The sequence below is a fragment of the Staurois parvus genome, unplaced genomic scaffold, assembly GCF_062004578.1.
Source record: "Staurois parvus isolate SC_StPar_1 unplaced genomic scaffold, SC_StPar_1.0 ptg000192l, whole genome shotgun sequence".
Classification (NCBI taxonomy): Eukaryota; Metazoa; Chordata; class Amphibia; order Anura; family Ranidae; genus Staurois; species Staurois parvus.
In genome coordinates this window covers 3,760,286-3,773,976 of record NW_028317988.1, presented here as the reverse complement: position 1 = coordinate 3,773,976, position 13,691 = coordinate 3,760,286, and the positions used below count along the sequence as shown (strand labels likewise).

General features: G+C 42.5%; 1 protein-coding gene across 1 annotated transcript in view; it reads right to left on the bottom strand.

Moving 5' to 3' along the window:
• Nucleotides 1–13,691, bottom strand: part of KCNH1 (potassium voltage-gated channel subfamily H member 1) — a 501,591-nt gene that overhangs the window by 430,530 nt on the left and 57,370 nt on the right. Inside the window, exons 2-4 of the mRNA XM_089677806.1 lie at nucleotides 11,094–11,217; nucleotides 6,924–7,030; nucleotides 3,230–3,358 (exon numbers count right to left, since the gene is read on the bottom strand). Coding sequence (XP_089533932.1) covers nucleotides 3,230–3,358; nucleotides 6,924–7,030; nucleotides 11,094–11,217 — 360 coding nt within the window. The remainder of the gene's footprint in view (nucleotides 1–3,229; nucleotides 3,359–6,923; nucleotides 7,031–11,093; nucleotides 11,218–13,691) is intronic.

The following is a 13,691-nucleotide window of genomic DNA, read 5'->3' as shown; positions in this document are numbered from 1 at the left end:
CCACCCAGGGACATTATATTCCGATAGCAGCTCCCTCTCCTGTAGAATGAACTGATGAGTGACTGCGGCCACCAATTGAGAAAGGTTTTGCAGCAGGCCCCTTCGATGGAAGTTGATTAAACAACCAACTTCTGTAGGGTGGGGACGGTCACACACTGATCAGACGTTGGTCGGTCCATGCTCAAGCGGACACATTTCCACCAGTGTAAGGCCAGCTTACAGTGGAACTGAACCCTCCTCTCCTTTTCAGCCAAGGAAGCTGCCATCTTGGCCTCTGTTTGATCTGCAGTTGCCATGGTGCTGCACATGTAATCAGTTAAGACATCAGCCATCTGATGACTTGACAGGTCTATCTCAAGCCAGTTGCTTGTGATTACAAACGAATTTTGACAGTTACCATTCACCACATGCCTGGAATGTAACTGTTTTCAGAAACCGTTAAATCGATGGGTTTAGTTTTTCCAAAACAGTTACACTCAAGGCATGCCAAGAGGGATAACTGTCACGGGTGCTTGTGTTCTCAACCAAACTGTCAAGCCATCAAATTGTTGGTATCATAACTGGTCACATGTGCAGCACCATGGCAACTGCAGATCAAACAAAGGCTAAGATGGCAGCTTCCACGGCTGTAAAGGATATGGGGGGTTTAGTTCCACTTTAATGTCAACTAGGTCAAACTTTTTTAAACATTTTTGCCCTTCTCACCAAGTAATATTTAGATGAGGTTAGGTTTTGGTTAAAGAAAAAGGAAAAGAAGCAGTGGAAAAAAAATGCAGATTGGGTTTATATGACATTTTTGTCTTGGCCCATGCAACGGGGGATGAGGCACGGATGTGTCCTTTGCTTACATATTCTATTGCAAATAGGTGTCCCTCTACTCCATCTCAGTATGTTGGGGATTGCAGAACTGGGCAAGACAAAGAACACTGAATATTTGGAGTTCCCTTTGAATGATGTAATAGGGGATGTATCTCAGAACTCAACACTTTCTATTGGCTGAGAGAGGATACCATTATTTATTTGTGACAATCTGCTGTCTAATTAACTTCATTAGAAGAAGTACACCTTATCTAAAGGTAAGATACACCGATTTCTTCAAACAAAATCGGAACACATTATGAGTGATACCATTACTGCCAGGCCTGAATCACATTAATAGAAGAGATCAAATGTCACAAATGGCTTTTACCAGCAGTACAGATCACGGTGGCCGGAGCCTTCTGGACGGACCCCCTGAATAAAAGTGTCGTGTTTGCTTTTTTGGGACTGTGTAAGGCAGGCGTGTCACACTCAGATGGAGCAGCAGAACAAATTAAGAAGACTAAATCTTTAACGGGACCGCATTATGTCTACTGAGGGATGCATTATGTCTAATGAAGGAAGTAATTACTTAATTCCACAAAACGACTACAGCACTTTGGAAATTCACAATATAGCAAAAATGACTGCTAACCATATTTAGTCCCAGAGAAGGGATCAAACATTTTTCCTGAAGTATTTAGCTGCAAAATGGTGTACGGCAGTGTAACTTATCAACTGAAGAACAGATGGGGACATTTATTTTTCCTTAAAGTGTTTTTAAAGGAAATAATTAAAATAGGAATAACAAACATGTTATACCTGATAACATCAATTTCTGTCTGTAGCCTGACCTGGGCTGGTTCCCCCCTCCTTAGGACAACCTGGTGGCCCCTGGCTCCTCTAGAGCCACCATATTGATACCAAACTTAGTGTGGACTCCCGATCAACACAGTGAAGGGTAGACCAGAACTCCTGGACTCAAGCAATCTGACAGCCTCAGCCTCCCGAGTAGCTGGGATTACAGACGCACGCCACTGCACCCGGCCAGCCTACCTGCTGGTGTAATGGTTTTGCACAGAGCAGCCCTGATTCTCTTCTTTTTGGGTTGTGTGCTGGTGGTCCTGGCTCCTCTCCTGCCGAGTGCCCCCAATAGTAAGTCTCTAGCTATGGGGGCACTCAAGCAGGATCATCTCCTAGATTGTAAGCTCAAAAGAGCAGGGCCCTCGATCCCCTCATGTTTTGCATTGTGTTGGTATTATTCTGTCACATGTTCTGTCCCCCTTTGTAATGTACAGCGCTGAGCGAACTATTGGCGCTTTATAAATACTGTATAATAATAATAATAATTCCCAAACTGTGCTCTGTGTGTCCATTCACACACGTAGCATGGCTCGGCCCCTCCCCTCACACTCTTTCCTCATTGGCTTGCTGGTTGTGATTGACAGCAGACCATTGGCTCCAACTGCTGTCAATCACAGCAAGTGAGGAGAGAACAGGAGTGGCGCCAAACCACACCCTATGTGTCAATGAGCACACACAGTGCAGCTATGGCAGTGTTTCTCAACTCCAGTCCTCATGGACCCCCAACAGGTCATGTTTTCAGGATTTCCCTCAGATGAAACAGCTGTGGTAATTACTAAGGCAGTGAAACTGATCAAATCACCTGTGCAAAATAATGGAAATCCTGAAAACATGACCTGTTGGGGGTCCATGAGGACTGGAGTTGAGAAACACTGAGCTATGGGGACACTCAGTGGAGGGGAGGAACACCGGTGGGGGACCAGAAGAGGAGAATCAGTGTTGCTCTGTGCAAAACCATTACACATAGCAGGTAAGTATGATATGTGTGTTTGTTTGTTGTTTTTTTAAATAAAAAAAAGGTTTACAATCACTTTAAGCATGATCAGCAAAACGTTTATATCTTTGTGAAGCCTTTAGATGGTGGAAAAACAAGTGTTCCACTTCCAAAAAAATGCTTAGGGCTTTTGTGTTGTTTTTTTTTTTTACTTAACCAACAACATTTTTTATGCATTTTTTATTGATTTTCTTTTAAGCTGCAGGCAACAGTGTCATTTGACCTCTGACCTCCAGAATGAATAACCTTCAATCAGTATTATGTCATGTTGCTGCCTTTTCAACAAAACTCTGAATGGTAAAATATGTAGATAGAAATCAAAAGAAAACATCTCTACCTGCATAAATTGATTATCTCGGTGAGAGGCAGGGTGCAGCATAAGCTGACGACAGCAGTGATGGGAGGCGAGCCCAAAATAGGTCCTCTATTCCAAAAACGTAAAATGTGACAGCCAAGATCTACGGGCTTATGTAACTCCAAATAATCATTTCTAGAACGCCGCTCAATGATGAGCCCCCGTGAGTCAATTCCACAAATGTAAACGCATAAAGATAAAAGATGAGCAATACAAACCCTTCGTTGAATCATCTTCGATTGGTTGCTTAAAGGCTGTGATGTCACTAAAAGTGCAAAGAAACAATACCACTTTGTCCTGTTCATTTCGGATGGGAGCGATCTTCACAAAGAACCACACTGGCGTCCCTGAAACAGGAATATGAAGGTTATGCACTTTAAACAAAACGTATTCTCACTTCTCACCTGATGTCTGCAGATGTAGGGTGCCATGGAGATTGGTAGGAGACTAATGCAGGCCATAGATGGGTCGTTAATCGTCCGATTTTTTGGCCAAAAGAAAAATCGTCCGATTTTCATACCTCAGATCATCGGTTATGTTGGGAAATTTGCGGCCGATTTGGACGATCGGCCGATTTTCCCGGCAATGATGGCCAAATCCTTTTAACAATAAAAAAATCTGCGCATGAGCCGTGACCTGAAAGGGACAGAAGTTATGGGGTGAACTTTATGATTTAGTCGGACAATTTTTTTATTCGTTTGTGGTAACATCGGCTGAACGAGTGACCGATTTTTCGTTTATCGTTCGAAAAATCAGCCGATGTTGGACCCGTCTATGGCCTGCATTAGGCTGGCCATACACTACACAATTTTCTGTCCAATTTCTGCTCAATTTCCTTTAGATTTACCTTCAACTATGTAGTGCAAGAACCTGCCTAATTGGATACAATTGAAAGTGTTGTTTAGGTTTGATCTCCTATTATATGGTTTTTGGTAAATCTAAAGCAAAATTCTCAAGAAAATTGTATAATGTATGGCCAGCCTTATGTAAGAGACTTTTTGTGGACAAAAAGCATGGGGTCATTTTTTGTTTGGTAATTGTCTGAGATCTGGTTTTAGACTGAGCTGCCATCTGTGAGTAGAACTATAAGCAAAACCTTTTATATATATTTGGTTAGGCTAAGGCTGGCCATATACAATTTTCTTGAGATTTTTGGTTTAGATTTACCAAAAACCATATAATAGGAGGTCAAACCTAACAACACTTTCAGTTGTATCCAATTAGGTAGGCTCTTGCACAACATAATTGAAGGTAAATCTAAATTGGGAAATTGGGCAGAAATTGGACAGAACATTGTATAGTGTATGGCCAGCCTAAGGAAGGGTTATAAGCCCGTCAGATTTTTTTTTTTTTTGCCATCTGGATATTTCCCTTCACTTCCTGTAAAAAAGCCAAAACTGGAAATCTCTACAAATTAAGGGAATCCCTTGGGGACCCCCAGGTCTCCAGAACTAGTGTCCCCATTGGAAGATTTCCCCTCTATTTCTTTTTTGGGGGCAACCCAAAATGTAGGATTTTCTTTCACTTTCACTGATAGATAAATAGAGAGGGTGAATCCCCCTAATGGGGGCACAGTCAGCAATAAAAATCTGACAGGGGCTCTAAGTTTGCATTGCACATTAAGGTCTGTTTTCAGGTTGTGGTGCTCAGATACAGCTGAGTTCGGCTTTAATTTAATTTTCCTGTAATTCCTTGTAATGCAGCGCTCTGGAAGGTAGGGAGGGGAAATCATTACTCGCATGGCAGGAATACACAGTAAGAAAATCGACCGATCGATCATCCGACGACCGATTAGTGTTCGTTCGTTGGTTGAAATCGTAGCCCATATTAATCAATCGAAAAAAAATCGTTCATCGAGCAATACGTAGTGTTGACGTCTTCTGTACACGTGGAAGTGATGCAGTGTGCATGTGACCTTGTAGCCACACCCTTCTGAGCATTCAATGTCTTGCCGCCAAGCGATTGGACATAAATCCTTGGAATTAATTGGATTAAATTGGATTTATGGATCCTTGAACATAAACATGAGGGTCATCTTCTGTTTCCACTCATGCATGATAGCGCTTGATAGTTTTTTTTCGGACAACCGTCATACCACCGCATAGAAAATCGGTCGTTTGCATCCAAAATGACAAAATGTTTCACTGTTGTTCAACCGGATTTTTTGGTTCACAGTATCGTTATCGGTTATAACATCCTGCTCATCAATGAAGAGAAACTCGGATGATCATTTGATCAACAACATTTTTCGGATGATTTTCTTACCGTGTATTCCTGGCTTAAGCCAATAGGCTCTGCTACTTACATATGTGCGGAAAAGAAACATGCTGACCGCAGGAGATTGATGACTTCATCAGTGTGCTGCAGCTGTGCCCCATCCAGCAACATATCGGCTGTGCAAAATTGGGCCAAACACTTGCATGTGTTCTGCAATTTCCATTCAATATTATATAGAGCCAGGGATTTTCTTCAGCGGAAACGTGGGGGAACTACTGATGCTGGCTGCTTGGGGTTTATTCTCACTGTTGGGGATCTATTGCTGAAGGGGTTTTATTGTTGCTGGGTAGATCTATTGTAGCTGGCTGGGGTCAACTACGAGGGATCTACTCTTGAGGGAGGGTCTATTGATGCTGGCTGCTGGGAGATCTATTATTACTGATGGGGTTCTTTGGTTGCATGGGGGTCTGCTGTTGCTGGAGGGGTATTTTTTTTTGCAGGGAGTCTATCGTTCCTGAACCAGCAAACACAAATGCTCCTGCGCTTGGGGATGGACTCGATGCAGGCTGCAACCAAATTAAGAATGTCCTGGAACATGCACACCTTGCTGCCCTCAACAGACCAGGGGAATCCAAATATACTGAATGAGGAAAGAACAAAGAGAGGGCGCACAGGCCTAGTGCATTACCATAAAAAATGTTTAATAAAAAATAAAGTAGGTGTTGTACTCACAAACGACAATAAAGTCAAGGCACATCATAAAAGAACAGCTGGGTCAACACCGCGCTGAGTAACAGTCCGCAATGGGGAATGTAGAAATCCAATAAGCTGATGCGTTTCGAGGACTTGCCTCTTCCTCAGTCTATCGTTCCTGGGGGGAGCTATTGTTGTTGGCTGCAGGGTATCTATTTTACTGCTTTTCTTGTTATCATTAACAAATTCAATACAAACTACCTAGCGTTGCAAAATGAGACTTATGTTTATTTTATTCTCTAAAAGGGGTAGTACTTGGAGGTGGGTAGGGGGAGGAACCAAAGGACCCTGCTCATGGGTGGGTAAGGGGTGACTCAGAAGGGGGGAGTACCAGTACCTATTATTTGAGAAAAAAGCCATGTGTAGAGCTCATACTCTGGAATACAATATTTTCTGTAGGATTGAATGGAGGGTGACATGCGTGGGGCAGCAGTCGCAGACTTTGACTAGTGCTGCCTAGTGAATATTTTATGGGATCAGGAACAAGTGAGTATAAATCAGCAAGGGGTACTTGTAGGCAGAATGGCAGTATCAAGATGAATGTAATTGCACTAAAAGTGTTATATTTAAGGGCTGACAGTAGATATCACAAACCTAAAATCTTTATGATTTATTAAAACCGAGTTGTGCAAAGCATAGACAGATCCAATGGCTGATAACAACATCTGCACCTCAGCTGAACACTCATTCTATGAATGCAAATAGATTACTAGGAGCAGAGCTCTGAACCAGCAGAAGATAATGAACAGAGGTGATTTGGCAATTTACCAATCACGCAGAACTCATTGTTCTTTAATGATCACTGCAGCACTGAATAAAGCATTGGAGTAGAAAACAGTACAATTATATTATCTGTCGTGTAACAACACAAAGGAGCGAGAAAAAAACACCATAGACCTGAGTACATGTAAAGAGGAAGATGGTTGTAGTAAAGGCACTTACTGTTCTTTTTATACATTAAAATTTCAAAGGAATTCATTTCATAATTCTCAAACGTCTGCCGGACTTTTTCAATGGTCTCTTTGTCTGTCAACTCCCCGTACATAAAGCTGTAATAAAAACATAAGACTTTGAATAATGTTTGTTAAAGTGGTCCTAAACCTCAGACATGAAATATGAGCAAAACATATCCCTCTATGGCGTGTACTCTGTACTAGAAAGTTGTACTCAATTAACAGCACTAAGTGTAATTTCTGTCTATTGCTTTGTTCCTGGGTCACCCACAGCCAGGGCCAGACAGAGAATTCTCTCCCCAAAAAAGATCGACTTTTTTTTCTTGATAAAATATTTTTATATATGTAAAGGGGAACACTGCAGACTGTGATGTAAAGGGGAACACTGCAGACTGTGATGTAAAGGGGAACACTGCAGACTGTAATGTAAAGGGGAACACTGCAGACTGTAATGTAAAGGGGAACACTGTGCAGACTGTGATGTAAATGGGAACACTGCAGACTGTAATGTAAAGATGAACACTGTGCAAACTGTGATGTAAATGGGAACACTGCAGACTGGGATGTAGAGGGGAACACTGCAGACTGTAATGTAAAGGGGAACACTGCAGACTGGGATGTAGAGGGGAACACTGCAGACTGTAATGTAAAGGGGAACACTGCAGACTGGGATGTAGAGGGGAACACTGCAGACTGTAATGTAAAGGGGAACACTGCAGACTGTGATGTAAAGGGGAACACTGTGCAGACTGTGATGTAAATGGGAACACTGCAGACTGTAATGTAAAGGGGAACACTGCAGACTGTAATGTAAAGGGGAACACTGCAGACTGTGATGTAAAGGGGAACACTGCAGACTGTAATGTAAAGGGGAACACTGCAGACTGTGATGTAAAGGGGAACACTGCAGACTGTAATGTAAAGGGGAACACTGCAGACTATAATGTAAAGGGGAACACTGCAGACTGTGATGTAAAGGGGAACTCTGTTGTAAGGGAGTCTCTGGTCATCACAGCCCCCCCTTATACAAGAGTCCCCAGAGTTCCCATTACATCCCAGTCCTCAGAGCTCTCCCTTACATCAGAATCTGCAGGATTCCCCCTTACATTGCAAGGGGGACCTCGGCGGACCCTGATGTAAAAGGGAACTCCAATGTAACGGAGATACTGCAGACTGTGATGTTAAGGGGAACTCTGAAGAGAGGTGGTCTCTGGTCACCAAACCCCCCCCCCCCCTTACATCACAGTCAGCAGTGTTCCCCTTTCCTTTACATCAGGGTCCGCAGAGGCACCCTTGCACTGTGGGGGGAAGGGGCTCTAGTGACCACAGCCCCCCCTCACATCTCATCCTCCCCTCCCCCATTATCTATGTGCAGGACAACTGTGCAGAGACTCCTCGACTCTGATCACTGACAGGGACTCACTGCGTGTGCCCTTTTTGCTCTGCCTAGAGAGAACATGACTTGCCCCGGACTGGACTCCTCCGCTCACTTCCCTCCCCTAGTACCTACTAGAGAGGGAATGGCTCCATTCACAGTGTCTGCAGAACGACTGTGTCTGTCACACCTGCAGCAGATGGCGGGCCAGCATGATCACCTCCAAGGTAACCACACCCCCTCCCGAGTCCCGCCAAATCACTGCAAACCTCCTTTCACCAATAGAGCAGCTTGATCAGCTGCTGGGGACCAGGAGGCGGAGGAGGTAGGGATCTGTGTGCTGCAGGTTATGTTTTTTACCCACCCCGCAGCATCTATTTTGGTGCCACCTGCACTAAGTTCACTGCAAGCAGCTCAGCTGTCTGTTACAGACCTTCATTTCCGGGACTCCTCGGGCAGCTGTAAAAAAGAACCTCATAGCCCCTCTAGGTAGGGAGCCTGTAGGCACATGTCTACTGTGCCTATTGGGAAATCCGGCCCTGCCCACAGCTCAGATTGGTTAGATGGAGGAACCAGTGATCACTGCAAGGGACACAGGAGATTGACAAGCCTGGAAATTTTTCCAGCCAACTCTGAAGTTTTCCGAAAGTGTTAGTTTCCCTAGAGTGGTCTGCATGCAAATGCAGTCCGCCTGTGAACACCCAATCCTTCATACATCCACCCATCAAGGCATTCTGATATTTGCATAACAGGGAACTAGTTCTGGTGATCAAAGTGGAGTACCTCAGGGTGATTATTTACTGTCTTCTTTGTATTTAATGTTTTTGGCAAATTTCAGCTATATACTAATGCAAAAGCAGGCAGTAAATGCATTTTAATCACGTATTTCTGAATTTCATTGTCTTTCTCACTGAGTTACTGTACTTAAAGCCCTGCTAAAACTAATTTTTTGCCATTCCTTACTCCCAATCCCTTCTAGCTCATCCTGCTATGCCCTTTCCCCCCCCCCCCCTTACCTTGTGAACTCAGGGCGCAGTGCATTGTGGGTCACGGCGGGCGAACAATCCACCAAAAGCACTTACCGTTTGTGTGTTCGCCGATGTTCAAGTTATGTTCGACTCAAACATCATGCCCAACACTAATTATTTATCTTTTTTCTCCCTTTCTGAAAGTAAGGCAGCTCATGCATTGGTCAGTTTTTTCATTTAACCACTGGGCTGAATGAAAAAACAGACCAAATTCCCCCATTCACACATTCAATGTGAATGGAGGAATCTTTCTTGCTGAGCAATTGTATTTTGACAGTGGGAAGACTTTTTCAATGTCTGAATACACTGGTCAGTGCTGCAGGCTATAGCCTGCAGAGCTGATCAAGCAAGGAAAATCCAACCAGGTGGTTGTACAGGGGTCGATAGGTAGATCAACTTTTGTACAGCCACGGTGCCCATACATAGACTGAAATTCAACCAATCCCTTGTAAACCAATTCAATTCATGTATGGCTGGCTACTAAACCCAGGACACTGCATTCACTATATCTGGTCTCCCCGGACCCTGCATTCACTATATCTGCTCTCCCCGGACTCTGCATTCACTATATCTGCTCTCCCCGGACCCTGCATTCACTATATCTGGTCTCCCACAGTACACAGAACATGGAAATGCAATTAGTTTAATAAATATCAACTGCTAAATACCTTTTCTCATCAGCAGTTAGAGCAGTCTTGTGACTTCTATCAGTGTCCAGCTGAGCACTGGTTAAATCTCGTAAGAGGAGTTTTCATTCTGCTCTGACTGTCCTTTGAGGCTGCATAACCCCTATCCCTCTGTCTGGACAGTGCTGATTGGCCCTGTGCTTATCACATGCACCCTCCCAAAGAACACACACTAAACTGAGCATGTGCAAAGTGACTCCCAGAGCTCTGTATCAGCAGATGAATTGGGTGCTGTGGAAGAAGGGGAGGATCAGAGAAGACAGGATCAAAAAGTCTTTTTAGACAATGTGAAGGATTAACCCCTTAGATTTCACAGTGAGTATAACAAGCATGCTTTACTGCATATACAGACTGATTTTACTGTTGTGGGTTTAGTAACACTTTAAGGCCTCATGCACACTGGACATTTCTCTATCTCTCCTAGACATCTTTCCCCTGGCAGTGGCATTTTGGCATAAAAAATTCTTGATGCTTGTTAAAGTTTTTAACACATTTAGCCTTGTTAAGCATTTAGGCATTAATTCATTTAATTTTCAGAATAATAATTTATTCTGGCCATTGAAATGAATTAACGCCTAGCAACTTCTACTCAGCAATTGCAAGCCCCCACAGAAGCTGTCTTAACTTAGTTCAGTGCATATAAAAGACAATCTGAGCTACTGCAGAATAAAACTATATTAAAAAAAAAAGTCACTCCTAAGAGCAGAAAATAAAAATGTAACCTTTGCAATTTGACAATTTTGTAATCACATTCTTCCTACTACAACAGCCAGTAATGACTGTTATCAACACAGATCTCAGATAGGAGATAAAACATCCTCTGTGGGGCTTATAGCTGACTTTCAGAGCAAAAATGTCACCTTTGGAAGGAGTAAACCCAGAAAAATAACACAACTAATTTCTACCAAATTGCTTTGCAAATGCACACCAACAAAAAAGTCAAGAAAAACCCAAAATAACAAACCAGTGTACACAAGCCCTAACTTGGCTCTTTGTCTACGTTCTACACAGCTACAAATAAAACTGCACATTGTTTCATCATAAGAGAAGCCACACATAATTATTATTACCTGCATGTGCTACTTTTTTGCATAACTTCAGCTCGGTGATATCCCGATAGCTTGCAGAACCCGTCATTGCTGTAGACAATTGGCCAATCCACTATCTGGGCATTACCCAAGACAAAATTAGTATCTGTTCCAAAAAAACATGAAAAACATTTTACTGGCACAACTATTGCATTTAGCCACTAGTCATCACTGATTATATCCCTGTGAGATGAATAATAATAATAATATCAGCCTTATACTTTCAGTGGGTAGTAACTTGTATTATCCAATGTGCTTGGACCATTCACTCCTTTCAGCAAAATTGAAATCTTATTGATTACTCTTGATAATTGCACATAGTACTTGCCTTTGGCACTGCAATGGTAAGGGATATATATATATAACAACTTCCCCACCACTCACTTACAACACTAAAAAAAAAAAATATATATATATATATATTTATTTCAGGTACTTGTATAGCGCCATCAATTTACGCAGCGCTTTACATATATATTGTACATTCACATCAGTCCCTAACCCTCAAGGGGTGTACAATCTAAGGTATATATATATATACAGTGGGGCAAAAAAGTATTTAGTCAGCCACCAATTGTGCAAGTTCTCCCACTTAAAAAGATGAGAGAGGCCTGTAATTGGCATCATAGGTAGACCTCAACTATGAGAGACAAAATGAGAAAAAAAATCCAGACAATCACATTGGCTGATTTGGAAAGAATTTATTTGCAAATTATGGTGGAAAATATGTATTTGGTCACCTACAAACAAGCAAGATTTCTGGCTCTCACAGACCTGTACCTTCCTCTTTAAGAGGCTCCTCTGTCATGCACTCATTACCTGTATCAATGGCACCTGTTTGAACTTGTTATCAGTATAAAAGACACCTGTCCACAACCTCAAACAGTCACACTCAAAACTCCACTATGGTGAAGACCAAAGAGCTGTCGAAGGACACCAGAAACAAAATTGTAGACCTGCACCAAGCTGGGAAGACTGAATCTGCAATAGGCAAGCAGCTTGGTGTGAACAAATCAACTGTGGGAGCAATAATTAGAAAATGGAAGACATACAAGACCACTGATAATCTCCCTTGATCTGGGGCTCCACGCAAGATCTCACCCCGTGCAGTCAAAATGATCACAAGAACAGTGAGCAAAAATCCCAGGACCACACGGGGGGACCCAGTGAATGACCTGCAGAGAGCTGGGACCAACGTAACAAAGGCTACCATCAGTAACACACTACGCCGCCAGGGACTCAGATCCTGCACTTCCAGACGTGTTCCCCTGCTTAAGCCAGTACATGTCCGGGCCCGTCTGAAGTTTGCTAGAGAGCATTTGGATAATCCAGAAGAGGATTGGGAGAATGTCATATGGTCAGATGAAACCAAAATAGAACTGTTTGGTAGAAACACAACTCATCGTGTTTGGAGGAGAGAGAATGCTGAGTTGCATCCAAAGAACACCATACCTACTGTGAAGCATGGGGGTGGCAACATCATAGTTTGGGGCTGTTTCTCCGCAAAGGGACCAGGACAACTGATCCATGTACAGGACAGAATGAATGGGGCCATGTATTGTAAGATTTTGAGTGCAAACCTCCTTCCATCAGCAAGGGCATTGAAGATGAAATGTGGCTGGGTCTTCCAACATGACAATGATCCCAAACATACCGCCCGGGCAACGAAGGAGTGGCTTCGTAAGAAGCATTTCAAGGTCCTGGAGTGGCCTAGCCAGTCTCCAGATCTCAAACCCATAGAAAAAGTTTGGAGGGAGTTGAAAGTCCGTGTTGAGCAGCGACAGCCCAAAAACATCACTGCTCTGTCATTGCCAACAAAGGATATATAACAAAGTATTGAGATGAACTTTTGATATTGACCAAATACTTATTTTCCACCATAATTTGCAAATAAATTCTTTCCAAATCAGCCAATGTGATTGTCTGGATTTTTTTTCTCATTTTGTCTCTCATAGTTGAGGTCTACCTATGATGCCAATTACAGGCCTCTCTCATCTTTTTAAGTGGGAGAACTTGCACAATTGGTGGCTGACTAAATACTTTTTTGCCCCACTGTATATATATATATATATATATATATATAACAATTCCCCCACCACTTTCTTGCAACACTATGCTGTAAAAAAACTTAAAATAAATAATAAAAAAACAAATATATATATATATATATATCTCCACCATGTATTGTTTTTCAGAATATGGACTAGTGTGAACCCCTAGCCTTACCAGACCAGAAGTGAAGGAATCTCAAATGGAGACTGATGGCAAGGAGACCTGACAGACTTTCTAATCTTTCCCCACTCTCCAAAAATAAAAACAATGTTTTGGCCATAAATACACTTTAAAGTTTTCATGGAACATTGCACTATTTTTGCCATATTAATGAAAAGTTTCAGGCTTTTTGCAAACCTGTCAGTTCTAAAGGGGCACTAGTTTTGCACTTCCCCCAAGTAATGAAAACAATGAGGATGTCTCCTCATTCTAATGAATAATTCAATCTTAATGGCAGATCCATATGAATAATTCAGGCACAAATTAGGTGGAACCGAGCATTATTTTAAGAGAACAGCATAAAACAGA